Source organism: Coregonus lavaretus, assembly GCF_964263955.1.
Source record: "Coregonus lavaretus genome assembly, chromosome: 19".
Classification (NCBI taxonomy): Eukaryota; Metazoa; Chordata; class Actinopteri; order Salmoniformes; family Salmonidae; genus Coregonus; species Coregonus lavaretus.
In genome coordinates this window covers 41,471,987-41,496,361 of record NC_140006.1, presented here as the reverse complement: position 1 = coordinate 41,496,361, position 24,375 = coordinate 41,471,987, and the positions used below count along the sequence as shown (strand labels likewise).

General features: G+C 43.2%; 1 protein-coding gene across 3 annotated transcripts in view; it reads right to left on the bottom strand.

The window, feature by feature from the left end:
- LOC311146592 (fibroblast growth factor 12-like) overlaps nucleotides 1-22,103 on the bottom strand; it is a gene marked incomplete at both ends in the record, with an annotated part of 51,824 nt that extends 29,721 nt beyond the window's left edge. The window contains 3 exons of one of the 3 annotated variants that reach the window (XM_084183114.1): nucleotides 1,908-2,018; nucleotides 6,776-6,823; nucleotides 7,975-8,173. In XM_084183114.1, coding sequence (XP_084039240.1) covers nucleotides 1,908-2,018; nucleotides 6,776-6,823; nucleotides 7,975-8,173 — 358 coding nt within the window. Of the gene's footprint in view, nucleotides 1-1,907; nucleotides 2,019-6,775; nucleotides 6,824-7,974; nucleotides 8,174-22,012 lie in introns of those variants that run through there. The other 2 variants (XM_084183116.1, XM_084183115.1) reach the window with 2 other exon arrangements.
- Between the last annotated feature and the right edge of the window lie 2,272 nt (nucleotides 22,104-24,375).

Sequence of the window (24,375 nt, the reverse complement as noted above, 5' to 3'; positions counted from 1 at the left end):
ACAGCATATTGGATGACTGCTTTCATATTCAATTTACCCAGCTCAATGTAACATCGATAAGTTTAGGCTACTACATTATACTCAAATTTTTTAGGTTGCTACAACCTAGCTTATGAATAAAAGTTTACAACGTACGGGTCGAGAAATTTGAGTAATCAAGGTGACAGACAGTGACACATTCTATACCGCCTTGCACACTCTTGCCTGCATCTAGCTGATCTAGGATGTAATCATTAGTCCAACAGTAGCAAGAGTTTCTATTGGACAAATTCAGGTATGTTTATCCCTGTTTCGCTCAGTTTTCTCCCGTTTAAGAAACGTTTTTCAACAGAATCGGCGGAATGAATACACCCCTGATCACACACAAATACAGTTTACTTTCATAATAGCCACATACAAACAGCATCATCACTTTGCATGTTGTATAATTCCTTCAACATATCAGCTGTCTGTGACCAGGCGAAAAAACCTTTCCAAAGCCAAACCTTCATATCATAATCGATAACCGCTACACACAGCCTACATCATTGTCACCATATTAGCTAACGTCATAGGATGCTTTCGAAATTTACTCTGGCTATCTACTCCGATTTCAGAGCACTCTTGTCTGAGTGTGCCGAATAACTGATGAATTTACGAACGCTCAACCCCCGTTGAATATGACCGGTGTCAGTAAACGTCGGCAATAAAACATAATTAAATTGATGCCAGCAGCACAGTTACAGTCACCAACACTCTAGATAACATGAAAACAGCCTAACCAGCTCTGCTAGGGCAATTAAAATGTTTAGCAGTTACACCGGCGGGCCACGGTGGCAATAAATTAATAAAACCAAAAGCTTACCTTGACTTGGAAGAGTTCCAGTGTTGGATAGCCATAGCCAGCTAGCTAACATAGCATCCCTCTCTGTTTGAGCCGGGTGTTTGAGTAGGCTAAACTAGCTAGCTGCATTCGCTAGCTAAGTAAGTGAAAGTGAATAAAAATACAACAAAATATAGTTAGCTCTCTCTCTTGCTTCTCCTTCATTTTTTAAGAAATAAATTTGTTCAAAACTGTTCAACTACTGTCTCTCTATCTTTGAGTCAATTATTCACCACATTTTATGCACTGCAGTGCTAGCTAGCTATAGCTTATGCTTTCAGTACTAGATTCATTCTCTGATCCTTTGATTGGGTGGACAACATGTCAGTTCATGCTGCAAGAGCTCTGATAGGTTGGAGGACGTCCTCCGGAAGTTGTCATAATTATTGTGTAGGTCTATGGAAGGGGGTGAGAACCATGAGCCTCCTAGGTTTTGTATTGAAGTCGATGTACCAAGAGGAGGACGGAAGCTAGATGTCCTCCGGCTACACAATGGTGCTACCCTAAAGAGTGCTGTTGAGGCTACTGTAGACCTTCATTGCAAAACAGTGTGTTACAATCAATTATTTGATGACGTGAATATATTTAGTATAGTTTCATCTAAATATTTCACTATTTTTATTTTAATGAAATTCACAGAGGAGGATGGTCCTCCCCTTCCTCCTCCGAGAAGCCTCCACTGCTGTAAATACTAAATAGCCAAATTAGCTAGTTTAGTAAGTCAGACCCTCAGTCATCCTCATATCATGCAATACCATAAATTAAGCAATGCTAAATGGGGTAACGTGAGTATCCCAGTTCAGAGTATTTATAAGTGCATCCTTCCTTCCTCCCTTCCTTGAAGCAATCACTGATCAGAAAATACTGGACAGGTGAAAGCCATGTGGTGGAGCCTTTGCGTTCACCTGTCGAATCATGCCTAATCAATGATTACATCAAGAAACACAGGAAGGAAGGACACACTTTTAAGGAATTGGAATGGGGCCAGTAACTCTTGGTAACCATGCGGCATGCTGGGAGTCGTAGTGCCGAACCAATTACTCACTGTAGTCGCTGTTCTCATCCTTGCTGCCATCGATAGAGCCGTCCGGCTGCATCTGCAGGTAGAAGCCCTGCTGGCTGAACAGTCGCGTCACGATGCCCTTCAGCTGCGGCTCTGAAACAAAGGACAGACCCCACCACGCCCCACCCCCCAGGGGCACGTCAGACCACACCCCTACTACCTGACACCTCTCCACTGCTGAACACATTGACAAACTAGTAAAACACATGTTGGGGATAGGGTTAACGGTAAAAAGTATGGGTACCAGATTGGTGTCAGGGTCAGGGGTCAGAATAGACTTGGTCTAGAACAAGAAAATTCAAAATAATCGATGGGTGGTCTTATAGTCTTGTAACATGATAGTAACCTATGCATCTTAACTGTTATCTTGTTGTATTGCCAACTTCCTGGCTAAGGTATCTCCTAACCTCTACGTGGAAAACTGATCCTTGAATCCTGATGCACCTGTAACCATTAGAGATACAGTATCTATTGCCCTCTTGTACACTGGTGAGGTTAATGGGTGGTTCTTGAAGGTGTTGATGTAATCTGGAATTCATCTATTATGGTACAACAGCAACTGACCTAAGTTTGGGGTTTTGGGGGTTGAGATTTGCCTGATCTTGGGTACATCTTTACCATTTTCATCAGGAGAGTGACTTGTGGATTCACTCAGATTTTTCCACTATTCATCAAGAGACGAATGCTAACTTTTTATGCACTTAACTTGAACTTTTGCGTAAATCACTGACGTCATTGGGATACAAACAATAGTTGTGGAGTTATTCAGCCCTAAGTAACTGTTTGCATCTAAATGGGCTTGGGGATTTTAGTGAGCCAGTACTTCATAATGTGGATTTGACTAACAAAAAATCTACTATGTTTATTGTGCCGTTTAGGGCTTTCAACTCTACAAATGATCCCCAATCAAAGGCTATGTTTATATCCTGAGGATAGTCAAAATGTTATACCATCTATAAATAACCCTGAGTATTATATCCTGATGACTAGTGACCTTTTTTTGTTTTATTTAACTAGGCAAGTCAGTTAAGAACAAATTCTTATTTACAATGACGGCCTACCCCCGGGCCAAACCTGGACCAATTGTGCACCGCCCTACGGGACTCCCAATCACGCCGGATTGTGATATAGCCTGGAATCTAACCAGGGTCTGTAGTGACGCCTGTAGCACTGAGATGCCGCTGCGCCACTCGGGAGCCCGAGAGTGAGCCCTTACCCCTATACATATCTACCGCCATCACTCCAGTATCCCTGCACATTGTAAATATGGTATTGGAACTTACCCTGTATATAGGACGCTTACTTACTTTATCGTGTTCTTCTTATTTTTATATCTTGTGTGTTTTTGTTCTACCTTGTTATTTTTAGTATTACATTGTTATTGATTACTGCATTGTTGGGGTTAGAGGTTGCAAGAAAGGCATTTCAGTGTGCTTGTGCACGTGACATGAAAACTTGAAACTTGAGTTGCCCTCCAACTTTGTGGTGCTTGTGGTAGCGTTGGGCTTGTGAGGGAGCAGGTGGATTAGGAGGCTTAGCCCAAGGCTATGGGAGTCTTTCGCCCACGGCAAGAAAAAACACGAAAAAGTATGTTTTCGTTGGGAAAAGGTGGGGGTGCTTTGCAACGCCAGGGTTGTGGGTTCGATTCCCACGGGGGGGCCAGTATGAAAATGTATGCACTCACTAACTGTAAGTCGCTCTGGATAAGAGCGTCTGCTAAATGACTAAAATGTAAAATGTAAGAGAAACAGCCTGGTCTCATAGACTAGACATAGTAAATGTAAATCCAGGACACTTAAATTAGTATGATATGTTACGGTTGGTATGGTTACATAAGATAGGATGTTGGTCGGGTGTATAATGTGATCGTCTAGCAACCCAAAGGTTGCGAGTTCGTCTCATCACGGATTAGCAACTTTTCAACTACTTGCTACTTTGTAACTATTTGGCATGTCAGCTAACCCTTCCCCTAACCCTAACCTTAACCTAACTCCTAAACTTAACCCTAACCCTAACCCCTAATCTATGCATAGTCACTTTAACTCTACTTACATGTACATATTACCTCAATTACCTCGACTAACCTGTGCCCCCGCACATTGACTCTGTACCGGTACCCCCTGTATATAGCCTCGCCAACTTTGTGGTGCTTGTGGTAGCGTTGGGCTTGTGAGGGAGCAGGTGGATCAGGAGGCTTAGCCCAAGGCTATGGGAGTCTTTCGCCCACGGCAAGAAAAAACGTGAAAAAGTATGTTTTTTACTGCTGCTCTTTCATTATTTGTTATTTATTTGTTATTTTATTTTTTACTTATCTGTTAAAACTGCATTGTTGGTTAAGGGCTTGTAAGTATGCATTTCACTGTAAGGTCTACACCTGTTGTATTCGGCGCATGTGACAAATACAATTTGATTTGATTTGATTTGAACCCTAACCCCTAGCCTAGCTAACGTTAGCCAGCTAGCTAACGTTAGCCACCTAGCCACCTAGCTAGAATTCTTAACATATCATACGTTTTGCAAATTCGTAACATATTGTACGTTTTGCCAACTGGTAACATATTGTACGTTTTCAAATTGGTAACATATAATACGAATTGTAATTCGCAACATATCATACGAAATGGGTGATGGACATCCACAAATTAATTCATACCATACGAAACGTAACATATCGTACTAAATGGAGTCTCGGATTTGCTTACAGAATAATACGAATTCTCTGAGACCAGGTTGAACTCTCAGTGATGGTTAATGTGTAGTTCTTTTAGTTTCTATTGAGCTTATCAACAGGGGCACTTAGCAGTGAAAATAAAACATTCTTGAATTTTTTGTCCTTCAATATTTGGGATTTATGAAACAAATGTGTTAGATTTGGATTGAACAGTAGATGCTCGAAAAGAGTCCCTGTATTCTGATAGTGATGCTGCTTATGGAGTCATGTGTTTGTGAAGGTTCATTTGAAGCTACGACAGTTATGATCCAACTGTATAATCTTATCAACTGGGTCAACCATCGTACAACCTGTTCTTTTCTAATCTGTGATAGTTCAAAATAACCTTCATCATCAAAGTGAGAGTGAACGGAAAGTCAATAATAATCCTGTACTTTGTTTGAGCTAAACAAACAAAATTGTCCTTGTATACAAGTTCATTATTCAATTGAATTTTCTTGGCCTTTAAATTAAACCCTTCATTGATCAAGACCAGCTCTCTCTAGAGGTGAAGTGTTCAGAGAGGGCTGACGGAGTAGCATCTGACCTCAGAACAGAATCAGAATCATCGCCAGTGTCCACAGGGGATCCCCAGTGGACTCCAGGGCTGGTCCTGGAGCAGATATGTGGCATTTGATCCGTACTGTCGTTGAGCCCAGGGTTGGCCTGCAAGCTGACCTCGCATCAGTGGAGGTTCATGTCGGCTCAACTGTACATCATTCTGTCCATCAATCCACAACTCACCTACCACCGGCGGCAGAGCCGTCAATCTCTGGGACAGGCCCGCCATAATCCATCATGGGTAGGGCAGGGAGAGTGGTGTGGGGGATGGGGGGGTGACAATGGTGTAGGGGGAGAGTGGAGTGAGGGATAGGGGGGAGGTTAGGGGGAGGGGGGAGAGTGGTAGGGGGAGGGGGATAGTGGTGTGGGAGCTGGTGGGAATGTTGTGGGGGATAGCGGGGGGGACCTTACTAAATCAAATGTGATAACTGCACTACAATAAATAAAGACTTGAACATGGTCTTTGTGATCACTGACAGCAGAGCACATCTGCTCCATTCAGAGGGGCGGGAAACACAATGGACGTGCTTTTGTTGTGTTGTGTTGTGTTGTGTTGTGTGGCAGTGGAGGCTGCTGAGAGGAGGACGGCTCGTAATAATGGCTGGAACGGAGCAAATGGAATGACATCAACCATGCGTTTGACGTATTTGATACCATTCCATTAATTCCGCTCCAGCCATTACCACGAGCCCGTCCTCCCTAATTAAGAAGACAGCAACCTCCTGTGGTGGGTGGGTGGGTGGGTGCGTTTGAGTGCAAATGAAGTATGCAGGTATGTGAGAGGAGAAGGAAATAGGGGGAGAGGGTGGACAGTGAAATAACAAATTGCCTGTGTTTGTGCTTGGGATACGCCCACCATGGGAGGATGTGCCTGTGTGTTTGCACAACCTCAAGTGTGACAATGTAGAGACATAAACGGGGACAGTTGGGTATGTTGACAAACGGCGTTATGACCATGAAATGATGAATGATCACCTCAACTGCTATAGACGACACTTTAGACAGGGAAAAACACAGCACGTCAATACACACGGATAAACAGACCACCCAGTCACACAACAATACTCCACATGTGACACACATGTTAAACACACATGCTAAACACATGTTAAACACACATGTTAAACACACACTGGAGGAGCAAAACAAAGAGAGAGTAAAAACGGATCAGATATTCGAACTGAAAGACTGAGAGAAAAAAACCCGAAGAAGAGGAGGGAGAGAGTAGCCAAAGAAGAAGAGACTACCGCAAGAGAGCTTAAATCACACAACATACAAAATAAGGAAAAATACAACAAGGAGAAATAAGATCCGAATTGAAAGCAATGTCAAAACAATTATCAGAGGAGTCACTGGCATCAGACAGGTGCTGCAAGCCACCACCACCCCACCCTCCCACCTCCACACCACCCTCCCACCACCACCACCCCCACCACCCCCACCACACACTCCACCCACCACCACCCTCCCACCTCCCCTCCCTCGCAAAAGGGGTATCGACATGGGCGCGAGATGATGCGGGGGGGGGGTGGAGACGGAAAGAAACACAGCACACACGGATGGAGGCTGAGCTACTGACCTAGCCTGCCGCCCTTACGGGACACCTGTGGAGGTTTGGAGGGTGCATCTTACGGGGGGGGGGGGGGGTAGAAGGAAAAACAACATTCTTTTAACAGACAAATTCCTCCAGCAAAGGCTGCTTGTCAAAATGTTCTAACCAGTCTGATGATGTGATGTCTGTCTGTCTGTCTGTCTGTCTGTCTGTCTGTCTGTCTGTCTGTCTGTCTGTCTGTCTGTCTGTCTGTCTGTCTGTGGATCTGGTCTTTCTGCCTGTCTGTCTGTACCTCTGTCTGTGATTCTGGTCTGTCTGTCTGTGGGGGGACGGCGCACCTCCCGTCCATCACATGACAGCCTTTGGCTGGCTAAGGAGGGGAGTGATTGGCTGGCTAAGGAGGGGAGTGATTGGCTGGCTAAGGAGGGGAGTGATTGGCTGGCTAAGGAGGGGAGTGATTGGCTGGCTAAGGAGGGGAGTGATTGGCTGGCTAAGGAGGGGAGTGATTGGCTGTTCCTCTTTATCTGTGCACCAGGAGAATGGGAAGAATGATAGCTTAGCATACTAGCCCCAGAGTCTGTGTCCATCACTATGGCTGGTAGCCTCTTCATCCCTATAGCTATCTCCCTACACTGCAGTAAACCTCCCCTCTGCAATAAACATTTACCATTAAACATCTCATCTTAAAAACAGCCTTGGTGCACTGCGGTGCAACTTATCTCCACTAAGTCTCAATCTCCATTAATTATTGAATTATTTAAGGTAGCGTTAATTTAAACCTGGCAGGGGAGATGTTAAAAATGAATGTTAATTAGCAAGCTTAAATATATGTGAATATATGTAGGCTATAGCCAATATTTACCCTGCCTTCTAATAAAAATGCACAGCCTTTGACTATAGGATAATATGGCAATAATGGTGCTAAGATAATCGATCATTCTGATCACAGCAACATAACATTAATATCGGTAACGTCACAACATATACATACTTTTACATTGAGGCTGATACGGTAGGATGTTGTGGGTAAACTGTTGTGCTGTGCAGTGGTTCTCGACAGACAACACGTGAGCTATGGAACAGGTGGATTTTTCGCATTGCATTCTCAGGCACCGCGGAGAAATCTACCTCCAGCCTTTTAGATAGAGCCTTCGACTGCAGTAATGCATTAGTTCAGCTCGGTCGAGGGGCGGGGGAACCGTTTGACACAAAACTACAGCACTGACCTGGTCTCCGCCGAGCGGCTGGTCTTTTCTTGCCGCTGCAGAAACGGACTTTGCTGAAGACCCCCAAGAAATGGCGCTCGCATATGGAACGTGGATCTTTGCTGGGGCTGGGACGGCGTTTAGTAGTAGAGACTCGGTCGCTGTTTGACTCCCTCGCCTGGCGTTTCTGACGGATCAAGGAGCTGGCGAGTGCGGCCATCTCCCTCGCGGGCGAACCGAACCGAGCCAAGAGTCGTTGGACAGAGGTCGAGTGGTTGTGTGGAAGTTTGGCGCAAAAATAACCGTTAAATAAAAAATGCATTTACGGTCCACGAGGGTTTAGCCAAATGTCCTTCTGATCCCCCTTAGAAAACAAGTCCCGCACATCATCGGGCTTTAGACAGCATCCTCTTGAGGAACGATACCAGGTAGCCTATAAAGACAAATTCCTTGCAGGGAAAGCTTCAAATGCCACCAATTTACGCATAAGCAAGGCAAAAAAAAATCTAGGCTATTCAAAGAATTTGCAACTGTGGTAAATAAGTTTGTGTGTTGTCGGAGCGTGCGTGCCCAAATGGAGTCTCAGGGATTCCAGGTGAATAGCGCCAAGTCTGACAAACACGACTGTCCCCTCGGTATAATCATTTACACGGAAAGTCCTTGAGTGGCAAAATATCCAGCACCATAATGCATTCGAGACACCTTAAACTTCACTGTAAACTATTTCATCAACAGCTGCGTGAATGCAACGCCTCATAACTTTTCAATTTATTAAGCCGAAGAAAACGCCGAATCGAGAGGGGACAAAGGGTAGGCGGCGGTCCATTTGGCTGCCCCACTCACTCTCCAGGACTACCGGCATCTGTGCCAGCGTACCAGTCCTTCTACCAGCAGACCCTCCGAGCACTGTCGGGGAAAGGTAATGATCTGCAAGAATGCAGCAGCAACATAGTGATTTGGCTTTACGATGAGAGAGAAAAATATGCGTTTTGTTATTATTATTGTTCGTATGTAGGCTATAAAGATCTTCCAAAATGCCCGTTTCCTTGCATACAACACGATTGGTGTAATGGATGATTTCCTTCCGTGTGGATGGATGGGTGGCGGGTGCTCTCCTCTCGCGGACAGGCACGCGTGAATGGGCTCACGGTTCTCTCTCTACGCAATCTTACGTGATTGAGGTTTGGATGAAGAATTATCCCGGGCACAGAGAAAAAGAGAGAGAATTGAGTGAGGCAGGAGGAGGGAGAGGAACAAGGGAGAAAGAGAGAGTGTGTGTGAGAGAGTGAGAGAGAGAGTACGTGCATGCGCGGGTATAAGAGAGCAACACCAACAAAGAGAGAGAGCGAGAGAGTGAGTGCGCATCTCCAAAATAACGGTGTGCTGTGGTCGTCCCTGCGCGCGTTCAATCCAAACTGTCCACGAATTTCCGATGCACGTCCGTACCGCATTCATTCTTGGGACAGTCTTTCTTCTATTTTAAATGTAGCAGTGAACATATGATATAATATAGGGCTAGAGAGCCAACTTCGCCCGATACAATCCCCATTATACCATTCCAATTCAATTGGCTTATGAATTAATTACTTATACAGCAGTTTTATATTGCTGAAAAAAATATTTTTAACAAGTGTTATATCAAGTCTGCCACTATTAAGAAAGTGTTCTGGCAGGCCCTCTCAAGGAAAGTGCCAACTCCTGAGCTCTGTGCATTAACTGATGAAAGTGTGTGTGTGTGTGTTTGAGAGTGATTTTCTTTCTGGCTCTGTGTCCTATGTAGCGTCCTCATGTAGGAGCGCACACACAACAGCGGCTTAGATGAGAAAGAATGACGTAAGCCATACATGGAAAACCTCTTGGCTCCCTGCCACGGAGAATCATCATGAAACATTTAGGGACTAACTTCGTCTGGGTAGGCCCACCCACTGGGGAGCCAGGTCCAGCCATTCAGAATGAGTGTTTCCCCACAAAAGTGCTTTATTACAGACAGAAATACTCCTCAGTCTCATCAGCTTGTCCGGGTTGCTGGTCTAAGACGATCCTGCAGGTGAAGGAGCAGGATGTGGAGGTGCTGGGCTGGCATGGTTACACGTGGTCTGCGGTTGTGAGGCTGGTTGGACGTACTGCCAAATTCTCTAAAACAACGTTTGAGGCGGCTTATGGTGTAAAAATGAACATTCAATTCTTTGGCAACAGCTCTGGTGGACATTCCTGCAGTCAGCATGCCAATTGCACGCTCCCTCAAAACTTGAGACATCTGTGGCATTGTGTTGTGTGACAAAACTGCACATTTTAGAGTGGCCTTTTATTGTCCACAGCACAAGGTTCACCTGTGTAATGATCATGCTGTTTAGTCAGCTTCTTGATATGCCACACCTGTCAGGTGGATGGATTATCTTGGCAAAGGAGAAATGCTCACTAACAGGGATTAAAAAAAATTTGTGCACAACATTTTAGAGAAATAAGCTTTTCGTGCATATGGAACATTTTTGGGATCTTTAATTTCAGCTCATGAAACATGGGACCAACACTTTACATTATGCGTTTATATTTTTGTTCAGTATAGTTAACCAAATAGTTACCCGGAATACTTGCCTTCGGAAAGTATTCAGACCCCTTGACTTTTTTACGTTACAGCCTTATTCTAAAATTGATTAAATTGTTTTTTTCCCTCATCAATCTACACACAGCACCCCATAATGACAAAGCAAAAACAGGTTTTTATAATTTTGGGCAAATTTATGACAAATAAAAAACAGAAAATATCGCATTTACATAAGTATTCAGACCCTTTACTCAGTACTTTGTTGAAGCAACTGTGGCAGCGATTACAGCATCGAGTCTTCTTCGGTATGACGCTACAAGCTTGGCACACCTGTATTTGGGGAGTTTCTCCCATTCTTCTCTGCAGATCCTCTCAAGCTCTGTCAGGTTGGATGGGGAGCGTTGCTGCACAACTATTTTCAGGCCAGAGATGTTCAATCGGGTTCAAGTCCGGGCTCTTGCTGGGCCACTCAAGGACATTCAGAGACTTGTCCCGAAGCCACTCCTGCGTTGTCTTGGCTGTGTGCTTAGGGTCGTTGTCCTGTTGGAAGGTGAACCTTCGCCCCAGTCTGAGGTCCTGAGCGCGCTGGAGCAGGTTTTCATCAAGGATCTCTCTGTACTTTGCTCTGTTCATCTTTGCCTCAATCCTGACTAGTCTCCCAGTCCCTGCCGCTGAAAACCATCCCCACAGCATGATGCTGCCTCCACCATGCTTCACCATAGGGATGGTGCCAGGTTTCCTCCAGACGTGACGCTTGGCATTCAGGCCAAAGAGTTTAATCTTGATTTCATCAGACCAGAGAATCTTGTTTCTCATGGTCTGAGAGTCTTAAGGTGCCTTTTGGCAAACTCCAAGCGGGCTGTCATGTGCCTTTTACTGAGGAGTGGCTTCCGTCTGGCCAATCTACCATAAAGGCCTGATTGGTGGAGTGCTGCAGAGATGGTTGTTCTTCTGGAAGGTTCTCCCATCTCCACAGAGGAACTCTAGAGCTCTGTCAGTGACCATCAGGTTCTTGGTCACCTCTCTGACCAAGACCCTTCTCCCCCGATTGCTCAGTTTGGCCGGGCGGCCAGCTCTAGGAAGAGTCTTGGTGGTTCCAAACTTCTTCCATTTAAGAATGATGGAGGGCACTGTGTTCTTGGGGACCTTCAATGCTGCAGCCATTTTTTGGTACCCTTCCCCAGATCTGTGCCTCGACACAATCCTGTTTCGGAGCTCTACGGACAATTCCTTCGACCTCATGGCTTGGTTTTTGCTCTGACATGCACTGTCAACTGTGGGACCTTATATAGACAGGTGTGTGCCTTTCCAAATCATGTCCAATCAATTGAATTTACCACAGGTGGACTCCAATCAAGTTGTAGAAACATTTAAAGGATGATCAATGGGAACAGGATGCACCTGAGCTCAATTTCGAGTCTCATAGCAAAGGTTCTGAATATTTATGTAAATAAGATATTTCTGTTTTTAATTTTTTATACATTTGCTAAAATTCCCAAAAACCTGTTTTCACTTTGTCATTATGGGGTATTGTGTGTAGATTGATGAGGGCATTTTCTTTATTTAATCAATTTTAGAATAAGGCTGTAACGTAACAACATGTGGAAAAAGTAAAGGGGTCTGAATACTTTCCGAAGGCAGTAACTTTTTTGACTCATCACATACAGTACGCTGCTACTGTTTATCTGTCACTTTAGTCCTAGTTGTCTGTACATATCTACTTTAATTACCTCGTAGCCCTGCACATCTACTCGGTACTGGTACCCCGTGTATATAGCCAAGTTATTATTACTCTGTACTGGTACCCCGTGTATATAGCCAAGTTATCATTACTCGGTACTGGTACCCCGTGTATATAGCCAAGTTATCATTACTCGGTACTGGTACCCCGTGTATATAGCCAAGTTATCATTACTCTGTACTGGTACCCTGTGTATATAGCCAAGTTATCATTACTCTGTACTGGTACCCCGTGTATATAGCCAAGTTATCATTACTCTGTACTGGTACCCCGTGTATATAGCCAAGTTATCATTACTCGGTACTGGTACCCCGTGTATATAGCCAAGTTATCATTACTCTGTACTGGTACCCTGTGTATATAGCCAAGTTATCATTACTCTGTACTGGTACCCCGTGTATATAGCCAAGTTATCATTACTCTGTACTGGTACCCCGTGTATATAGCCAAGTTATCATTACTCTGTACTGGTACCCCGTGTATATAGCCAAGTTATCATTACTCTGTACTGGTACCCCGTGTATATAGCCAAGTTATCATTACGCTGTACTGGTACCCCGTGTATATAGCCAAGTTATCATTACTCTGTACTGGTACCCCGTGTATATAGCCAAGTTATCATTACTCTGTACTGGTACCCCGTGTATATAGCCAAGTTATCATTACTCTGTACTGGTACCCCGTGTATATAGCCAAGTTATCGTTACTCATTGTGTATCTACCATTCCCTTTATTATTACGTTTTACTTTTCTATTATTTCTCTATTTTCTTTCTCTGATATACCTGTCTTTATAAGGTCCCACTGTTGACAGTGCATGTCAGAGCAAAAACCAAGCCATGAGGTCGAAGGAATTGTCCGTAGAGCTCCGAGACATTGTTGGGAAGGGCCCGTAACTAAGCATTTCACTGTTAGTCCACACCTGTTGTTTACGAAGCAAGTGAGAAATAAAATGTGATTTGACTATGTAGGAAACAGGGTGCCCTTTGGGATGCAGTCACCCCATGGAACTCTCTGATATACCGTTCTGTGGAGAATGGGTTCATGGGTATTCTTGAGAATTCTTGGAAAGGGGGAGTGGTTCCCACAGAATTAAATCATATCACATTGAATACATGTAGAATAGCTCTACCTCAGATATGGGCAACCCTTTTGTAGGCCGGGGGATCCATTTCCAAAGACATAAAACGTTTTGGGGAGGAGAATTCCGTTGGGATCTCAACTAACTGTTGAGAGTTAGAATAGTAGAATGCACAGTTTTTCTCTCATGTCAGTCACTGACAGTCACTCAAATTAGCCCATGTCAGCTAACATTTTTTAGATTGTAAGTTAATCTTGCGGCCGACTATCTAATTACTGACTGGGGGGCCCCCATTAATTGTGTTAGTCATTCTCAGTCAGATATCATATTAAAAACTGCAAACATTTCTCTCCATGTGTAGAATTGCAGGAAATTAGCTGTAAAAATGTACTGTAAAGCTGTAAAACTGTTCCTCATTTTGTTAAGGTTTTATGTTTTTCTACTACAATATTTGTAATATTATAGACAATTGTAGCAACATATCATAACACATCAGTCAGTATATGTGTCATGTAAATGTCAGTAAATACTTTCGGTGTACTTGTCACTGTACAAATACAAATGCTCCTTATTTATTTATTTATTTATTTATTTATTTATTTATATATTTTTAGCCTTAACAATGCCTAGTCAGCATTCAGTCTGTTGTGGGGATATTGGAACATTTACGACAGCGCGGACAAAGTGATCTTGTTCACCAGCTGTGAGGCTGTCAACCCGGGTGTCTGTTCCAAGAGCTCTAGCATATTGTCTTATATCTAGCGCCAGCTTGTGGACAAACCTTAGCATTGCGTCTTTGTCATGCGTCAGAGTACCAACACTATCTCTATCTAGCTGTTTTGTCCATACTGCATTTGTTTACACTTTTATCTTGCATGTAAAACGAGGTTACTGGAAATGTAACCATGTGACACAAAGGGAGGTGTGATACTGAACATTTTCATGATATAATAAGAAGTGTATTTGTATATTTGTATTTATTAAGGATCCCCATTTCTCTTCCAGTCCAGCAACATTAAGACAGTTAATTACATTTTACTTCCGGGTCAAGTCCCCTAATCCTTTGAATGGTCTTGACGATTATATCATGAAATGTGTAAAAACAAGGTCATTTAAGATATACCCTGAGTGTACAAAACATTAGGAACACCTTCCTAATATTATTATTATATATATATAATTTTGTTTTAACGCTTTTATCCAAAGCGACTTACAGTCATGCGTGCATACATTTTTGTGTATGGGTGGTCCCGGGGATTGAACCCACTACCTTGGCATTACAAGCGCCGTGCTCTACCAGCTGAGCTACAGAGGACTAATATTGAGTTGCACCGCCTATCACCCTCAGAACAGCCTCAATTCGTTGGGGCATGGACTCTACAAGGTGTCGAAAGTGTTCCACAGGGATGCTGGCCCATGTTGACTCCAATGCTTCCCACAGTTGTGTCAAGTTGGCTGGATGTCCTTTGTGTGGTGGACCATTCTTGATACACATGGGAAACTGTTGAGCGTGAAAAACCCAGTTCTTGACACACTCTAACTGGTGCGCCTGACACCTTCTACCATGCGCTGTTCAAAGGCACTTAGATATTTTGTCTTGCCCATTCACCCTCTGAAAGGCACACACATACACAATCCATGTCTCTATTGGCTTAAAAATCCTTCTTTAACCTGTCTCCTCCCCTTCATCTACACTGATTGAAGTGGATTTAACAGGTGACATCATTAAGGGATCATAGCTTTCACCTGGATTCACCTGGTCAGTCTGGGTCATGGAAAGAGCAGGTGTTCCTAATGTTTTGTCCACTCAGTGTATATAAAATGATTTGTGTGTTTGTGGCTTAATTTACTTCTGCCAGATGCCTTTAATGAAGTATTTGGCCGAAGACGTTTTTGCCCATTGAAGATCATTCAAAAAGCTTACAAAAGTTTTTAAAAAACTACAAGGCTAGTTCCTGGTAAATGTGTCACTTTCATAGAGTATTGTCCCTATCGATAGACATAGTTACCCCTCTCCTCCATTCCATAAACATAGTTACACCCCTCTCCTCCATTCCATAAACATAGTTACACCCCTCTCCCCATTCCATAAACATAGTTACACCCCTCTCCTCCATTCCATAAACATAGTTACACCCCTCTCCCCATTCCATAAACATAGTTACACCCCTCTCCTCCATTCCATAAACATAGTTACACCCCTCTCCCCATTCCATAAACATAGTTACACCCCTCTCCTCCATTCCATAAACATAGTTACACCCCTCTCCCCATTCCATAAACATAGTTACACCCCTCTCCTCCATTCCATAAACATAGTTACACCCCTCTCCCCATTCCATAAACATAGTTACCCCTCTCCTCCATTCCATAAACATAGTTACACCCCTCTCCTCCATTCCATAAACATAGTTACACCCCTCTCCCCATTCCATAAACATAGTTACACCCCTCTCCTCCATTCCATAAACATAGTTACACCCCTCTCCCCATTCCATAAACATAGTTACACCCCTCTCCTCCATTCCATAAACATAGCTACACCCCTCTCCTCCATTCCATAAACATAGTTACACCCCTCTCTTCCATTCCATAAACATAGTTACACCCCTCTCCTCCATTCCATAAACATAGTTACACCCCTCTCCTCCATTCCATAAACATAGTTACACCCCTCTCCTCCATTCCATAAACATAGTTACACCCCTCTCCTCCATTCCATAAACATAGTTACACCCCTCTCCTCCATTCCATAAACATAGTTACACCCCTCTCCCCATTCCATAAACATAGTTACACCCCTCTCCTCCATTCCATAAACATAGTTACACCCCTCTCCTCCATTCCATAAACATAGTTACACCCCTCTCCTCCATTCCATAAACATAGTTACACCCCTCTCCTCCATTCCATAAACATAGTTACACCCCTCTCCTCCATTCCATAAACATAGTTACACCCCTCTCCTCCATTCCATAAACATAGTTACACCCCTCTCCTCCATTCCATAAACATAGTTACACCCCTCTCATATGCAGCATGATGGAATGTCAGTTTTAGGGCCCTCAGGAAAAAAGGCATACAGTTCAGGTCCATGGACAGCAACTCATCTCTTTCTGTGCATGTTTACAGTTCAGGTCCATGGACAATCTACAGTACATACTGGTAGCATTGAACTGTATTAAAATATAATATAATATGGAGGGTGCTTCCATTTATCTTATTTCCTTCCATTTTAGTCATTTAGCAGACGCTCTTATCCAGAGCCACTTACAGTCTGTGAGCGCATACATTTTCGTGCTGTATTTCACAGATAGGACAGCCAATATTAAAAACAGTCAAATGCATTCGTGAATTCAATCGATTTAGCCTACATGTTGCGGTTTATTCATTGTTTAAATATTCAAGAATGGCTTTGTTATTTTGTTTTATAACAAAAATGCTTGATTTTCAGTATGAAAAATGTATGCACTCACTAAACTTATTTCGCTCTGGATAAGAGCGTCTGCTAAATGACTAAAATGTAAATGTAAATATACAAGTGTCTATTATAATCATGTGTAAATTGGAAATGTGTTTCTTGCATATCCCAACTCCCCCTCTAAAAGTGGGGTCATGGCCAGCCATTATTAACAGCTAGGGTTAAGTGCCTTGCTCAAGGGCACATCGACAGATTTGTTCTACTTGTCGGCTCAGGTATTTGAACTAGCAACCTTCAGGTCACAGGACCCAATGCGCTAACCGCTAGGCTACCTGCCACCCCTTTCATTTGATAGCTGCCTTGCCTTTATCAGTTGACGCAACATGTTGCTTATGGACATTTCTACCTGTGTCCTTGTCAAGATATTGTCCTTACACTCATAAAGTCAATGTGAATAACACTCTAAACTTCCTTTCTTTTTTACTTCCTGTTAATCTAAATTAAATTAAACAGTTTGATCACAAAAAAAAAAGGGAAAATGGGAAATTAATTGAACCCCAGTTAACCCACTTTAAAATTTCATACAAGAATTACATCACAATAACAACAAATATAAAGTCAAGTAGCGTTTAGCTTTTGATGTGTATGATATTAAACTATACTATCACAGTTGCTTTATTGGTTCCGGTTTCCTCATAAATAATGTGTATTTTAATGCCATATAAATAATGATAAAACTTTATAGGGCCAACCCGGCAACACTGGCATACTGGTCAACAGCTTTATCATAGATTCAACATCTGGCACCATATATATCAAGTGTCTCAGAGTAGTGCCTTTTCGATCACACGGAATAAGATCACATGGACAGGGAAGCCCTGATCCTAGATCAGCACTCCTATTCTGAGATGTTTGATACATACGGCCCCTGATCTAATATATTATTACAACTGCAGAGGATTTCTTTGTGAAATTGTATCATTTTTTACTCACTATGTACAGTGGGGAGAACAAGTATTTGATACACCGCCGATTTTGCAGGTTTTCCTACTTACAAAGCATGTAGAGGTCTGTAATTTTTATCATAGGTACCCTTCAACTGTGAGAGACGGAATCTAAAACAAAAATCCAGAAAATCAAATTGTATGATTTTTAAGTAATTAATTTGCATTTTATTGCATGACATAAGTATTTGATCACCTACCAACCAGTAAGAATTCCGGCTCTCACAGACCTGTTAGTTTTTCTTTAAGAAGCCCTCCTGTTCTCCACTCATTACCTGTATTAACTGCACCTGTTTGAACTCGTTACCTGTATAAAAGACACCTGTCCACACACTCAATCAAACAGACTCCAACCTCTCCACAATGGCCAAGACCAGAGAGCTGTGTAAGGACGTCAGGGATAAAATTGTAGACCTGCACAAGGCTGGGATGAGCTACAGGACAATAGGCAAGCAGCTTGGTGAGAAGGCAACAACTGTTGGCGCAATTATTAGAAAATGGAAGAAGTTCAAGATGACGGTCAATCACCCTTGGTCTGGGGCTCCATGCAAGATCTCACCTCGTGGGGCATCAATGATCATGAGGAAGGTGAGGGATCAGCCCAGAACTACACGGCAGGACCTGGGCAATGACCTGAAGAGAGCTGGGACCACAGTCTCAAAGAAAACCATTAGTAACACACTACGCCGTCATGGATTAAAATCCTGCAGCGCACGCAAGGTCCCCCTGCTCAAGCCAGCGCATGTCCAGGCCCGTCTGAAGTTTGCCAATGACCATCTGGATGATCCAGAGGAGGAATGGGAGAAGGTCATGTGGTCTGATGAGACAAAAATAGAGCTTTTTGGTCTAAACTCCACTTGCCGTGTTTGGAGGAAGAAGAAGGATGAGTACAACCCCAAGAACACCATCCCAACCATGAAGCATGGAGGTGGAAACATCATTCTTTGGGGATGCTTTTCTGCAAAGGGGACAGGACGACTGCACCGTATTGAGGGGAGGATGGATGGGGCCATGTATCGCGAGATCTTGGCCAACAACCTCCTTCCCTCAGTAAGAGCATTGAAGATGGGTCGTGGCTGGGTCTTCCAGCATGACAACGACCCGAAACACACAGCCAGGGCAACTAAGGAGTGGCTCCGTAAGAAGCATCTCAAGGTCCTGGAGTGGCCTAGCCAGTCTCCAGACCTGAACCCAAAAGAAAATCTTTGGAGGGAGCTGAAAGTCCGTATTGCCCAGCGACAGCCCTGAAACCTGAAGGATCTGGAGAAGGTCTGTGGGCCAAAATCCCTGCTGCAGTGTGTGTAAACCTGGTCAAGACCTACAGGAAACGCATGATCTCTGTAAATGCAAACAAAGGTTTCTGTACCAAATATTAAGTTCTGCTTTTCTGATGTATCAAATACTTATGTAATGCAATAAAATGCAAATTAATTACTTTAAAATCATACAATGTGATTTTCTGGATTTTTGTTTTAGATACAGTCTCTCACAGTTGAAGTGTACCTATGATAAAAATTACAGACCTCTACATGCTTTGTAAGTAGGAAAACCTGCAAAATCAGCAGTGTATCAAATACTTGTTCTCCCCACTGTACATGTTATCTGTCTTGAGAATCCTTTTCAATTCATCCTCTTCCCTTTTGTTTGTTTTCTTTTTGTTCAATTTTCATATCTACCTTTTCCTTTGCAACTGAATTATAAATGACTTCCTAAATATGTATCCACATTTCAAAAACCATTATGTTGACAAAAAATGATTATGCAAGGGATGAAGCAGCAAATAACATGGGGCCAGATTTACTAAAGATGTATTAACCTGTTATTTACAGAGGGGACTAGATCACAGAATGCACCTTTATAGAACAATTCACCTTAAACAGGATCAGTCTTTACACGTTGTGTTTCAGTCCCTCTTGGAAACAAAAACAGGTGCAAACTTTGCACAGGTGAGACAGGCCATTAGTTTTAACACATTTGAGAACCATACACTTAGTTAACTGTTGAACTACTTCATTGTAAATTGAAATGATGGTTCCTGGGACTACTATACATATTTCATTGACGCAAATGGCTATACGCATTATGCATATCATACAGATTGCATCTTTATCTATGGAATGAACTAGCCTGATCCCAGATCTGTTTGTGCTATCACGTCAACTCCTTGTCATGCCAAATGACAATGAGTGGCAAGGAGTGACATGACGGCACAAACAGACTTGTACCCAGGCTAGGAATGAACCCTCCCCTAACATTCTCCAACAGAAGTGGTGAAAACAATGACAGAACAATGTTCTCATTAGTGGGGACAAAGCTTACACTAACGATAGTCTCCATTGAAAACTGCAGTAGTTGACTAGTTTTAGTACTTCTAGTTTAGTCTGCAAAACCTCAGTCGTGCGTCATTGTTTCATGGAAATCACTTGATTTAGCTAGTTTACTCATTTTTCCAAGCTGCTGCAATAAGATTTCCAAGTTGCTGCAGATACCATTTCCTGTCACGTGGAGAAATGAAAAATTGTCATCCTGAAACTTAAAACAAATAAGAATATGAAACAGTGTAACTTCCAAGACATCTGTATAAGGTTTCAGCTTTAGTATAACTCATCTTGTCTGAGATAGACAGGGATGACTTTAGTACCTATACCGATCTAGGATCATAATTTGAGCCAGTTTGCTACAGCAGGAAAATTATCCTGCAGCAACAGGAAATGTGAATTATTATGTCAATTTTAATTCAAGGATATTTTTTGTAGGGGTTGATACGTTATACGTTTGGGCAAATAAAGTCTGAAATGTTTACCTTGAATACACTACAAGTTCGCATTTCCTGCTGTGCTAGAAAATTCTCATAAACAAAATAACAATCAAATGAAGATCCTACATCTGTACTGCTTTCCATATCGGGCATATCTGTTTATATGACAATCAGAATTACATGCTGATTTAGCTTCGAAGGAGATTGTTGTAGTTCACTTGAACTTCTTAAAGGGTATCTTCACTATTTAAGACATTAGTCCCTTTTACTAGTCATCTGTGGAGTCTCACATTGAAACTGTGATTATATGCTAGTAATCAGAATAATTCAGTCATGATCTGACTCTGTATAAGTATAATTACAAGTCTAATAAGTTCACTTCTTAAAGAACGCTGTATAGGAAAGGCAGTGACAGTGCCTTCTCTATTCTGGAGATCTCTGTGTGCATGCTACTTTTGGCCCAAATGCCCCAGAGGAATCAACTTTGCTTAATGGAGTTTCAAATAGCAGTTGAACTGAAACGACTTTGAGGGACGGTGTTGCCATCGTCTCGACGAGATCATGATGAGGAATATTAATAGTCTTTATGGTGTCATTGAACAAGGAAGTGAGTTGTATCGTTGCAGAGAGCAGCATTGCAGTGTGTTGTGGGATGAGGGCCCTGCAGGACTTGACAGGGGTCTCAAGCCTAACTGAGTGAACTGATAAAGGCAAGGGAATCTACTGGCAGTGTTCACTAACAGAGACTATGAATATGTATGCTGTCCATGGTGCTTAAACGTAAATATTGAGTGAACTGGTAAAAGCAGGGGAAGCTACTCCCAGCTCCCAGCATAACAGATCTCAAGACTACCATTATGTATGCTGTCCATGGAGCTGGAAAGCAGACATACATCGAGAGACATGAGTTGCTATCCAGTGTCCTGACAAGTATTATTTTGCTGAGGGACCTAAAACTGACATTCCAGGTTGCATAAATGTATGACATGAAGCCGTTTAATTGCCTATTGGCTGTCCTGCTGGCCTGCTTAATATGCAGCGCTGTAAATTAATCATTCTATTGGCTGTCCTGCTTAATATGCAGCGCTGTAAATTAATAATTCTATTGGCTTGTCCTACTGGCCTGCTTAATATGCAGCGCTGTAAATGACCCATTCTTAAAATAGCATATCCTAATACTTCTATGAATGCTGGCTATCTCACATAAACCCACTGAACAAGACCGCATGTCTGTGGTGTGTGTTAGCTTGTATGAGGACTTGGAACACAAGTACTTCGATCTTTCTACAGTAGTGCAGGGAGGACGAGTCTCGCGCACTGCCGTCACTGCGCTCCGCTTCAGCAGGCAAGAGACAAAACTCGGGACAGAGGCAAGTGCAAGGGGAGCCTGTTATACCGCAGACTCGGAAGATGTTACTCACACACTCGGCTGGCCAATGAAATTGTTTCCCCCCTCTTTTTCATTATCGCCCAAGAGAGAAAGCATGCAAGGGTAGAGGCTATGTCTCACCGGCGGTGATTGTGGTCGGCTTCGATCGTTCTCCACAGAAACACTGCAGCATATGCGCTCCTTTCTGAAGGAATGGCCTCAGAATCCTCATTGATTTGGGTTGGTGGGAACCTTCCTCAATCCAAGCAATCCGGACACGCTATCACAACACTGGGTCAGGTAGCATAGCGTATAGCCATCTCCACTAAGAGCAGCCGACTCTAGGTTCACGAGCCTCAAAAAGCCTGAAGGACACAGTGTCCAGGACAAATGATGTTAAAACGAGGCATCTTGAGTGTTTTTTCCTCTTCTCTTATCGTCCACCGACGATCATTTGTCTTCACAACACTCTGTCTTCCAAGGCTAGGCTACGCAAGGACGTTAGAATGTGCTCCTAATTTGTACAGTCCTGTCTTTACTAGGGGACGTAATATCAGGGAGGTGGGGAGAGAGAGAGAGAGAGAGGGGGGGGGGAGAGGGAGAGAGAGGGGGGGGGGGGGATAGAGGGGGGGGGGGGGGTGGAGAGAGAGGGGGGGATAGAGAGAGAGGGAGGGGGGGATAGAGGGGGGGATGGAGAGAGAGGGGGGGATAGAGAGAGAGAGGGGGAGATAGAGGGGGGGATGGAGAGAGAGGGGAATATAGAGAGAGGGGGGGGGGGATAGAGAGAGAGGGAGGGAGAGAGAGAGAGAGAGAGAGAGAGAGAGAGCAGTGCGAGGAGCGTGCACGCGAAAGTTTAACTGCAGGGGTAAGTGGCGGGACTGCCAGGGATGAGGTAATGCAGGAGCCTACCACCGTGCAGTTTGTCCAGGCGACACAATGAGTGCGACGCGGCACAGATGTTGGGATTAAAAGGCCAATGTTCCGCTATCTATAGGGAACCGGAGGACAACGTTTAGCCTACGTCAGATGCAGCCGACAGTTTAAAGACTAAGATGACCAAATACACCGTCATGATGAAAGAGTAGCCTAAATAAACTCTTATCCAATACCATGCAGGTCAACTCAGCCTCCAACAACTATTAGCCTACTGTGAATAGGCATATCAGGGTCACAGTCTGGTGATGACGTAGGCAACCTAGACACCTCAGTAGTAAGACTATTTTTGTCCAGGACTGTTTTTTGTAATTTCTTGCAGTACCAATAGGTACCAGTGTGCCGCCTACCAATTCTGTTGAGCCCTCAGTCTTAGGTGAACAAAGACAGACATACAGGTTCTATGACTTATCAATATCAAATGATAAGTGATATAATGATATGATATGATATGACACATTAATATCAAATATAATAATATAATAATAAGCCATTTAACAGACGCTTTTATCCAAAGCGACTTACAGTCATGTGTGCATACATTTTTACTTATGGGTGGTCCCGGGGGATCGAACCCACTACCCTGGCGTTACAAGCGCCGTGCTCTACCAATTGAGCTACAGAGGTCCACTGAATTGTCTCTTGAAGGAAATACCCCCAACAAGTAGCAGTAACATGTAACACTGACAGGTCAGCAAGACCTTCTGTACTTTAATTAACCACAAACAAACAAATAGCATAAACTTTAGGGGAAATCGCATATATATGAACCAGAGCAAACAGTTTGTTGTTGATGTAAATTTCCTCACTTTACAAAATAATTGAGAAACAACAGACAATTTGTCACCACAACTTGACACATTGCAACTTTGATCCTTCCATATTCAGAGTGTGCGAAATCAACTAAATATACAAATGAATCACCTCCAAGCAGTCTTATAGCCAAAGTGGGGTTCAGTCCTCTCCTGATAAGTGCTAGTGGGACAGTCCCCTATATAGGTGCCTCACACCTTTTCCTACGCAAGTCTCTGATGAAGGCGATTACGCCGAAACGTAAGCTTGTTTGTATGTCCCGTCAATAACTACTCCGATCAATGCAGACAAAGAGTGCTCCTTTTTTAAAACTATTTTTTTTGGGATAGTCACCCAGGGGTAAGGATTGTTCAGTCGAGCACCTGGTGCCCTTCTCTGTTCAAGCTGGGCTGAAGCGCGTCTTGGTACGCTTTCTTTTCAAGTGCAAACTCTGTTAAAGCGTAACCTAACCGTTCCCCACATTTTTGGGGGATATATATATGTATTATATCATATAATTCCAGCATTTCCACATTTAGTTGTAAATACGATACATTTGGCCCCCCTTTTTGAAAATTTTTGTATTTGTATTTATTAGGGATCCCCATTAGCTGTTGCCAAGGCAGCAGCTACTCTTCCTGGGGTTTATTATGGATCCCCATTAGCTGTTGCCAAGGCAGCAGCTGCTCTTCCTGGGGTCCAAACGCATCAGGGCGCTTACGTTACACATAAAACAAAAGATAAAACAGTACATCATATAACATTATTACACCACTACA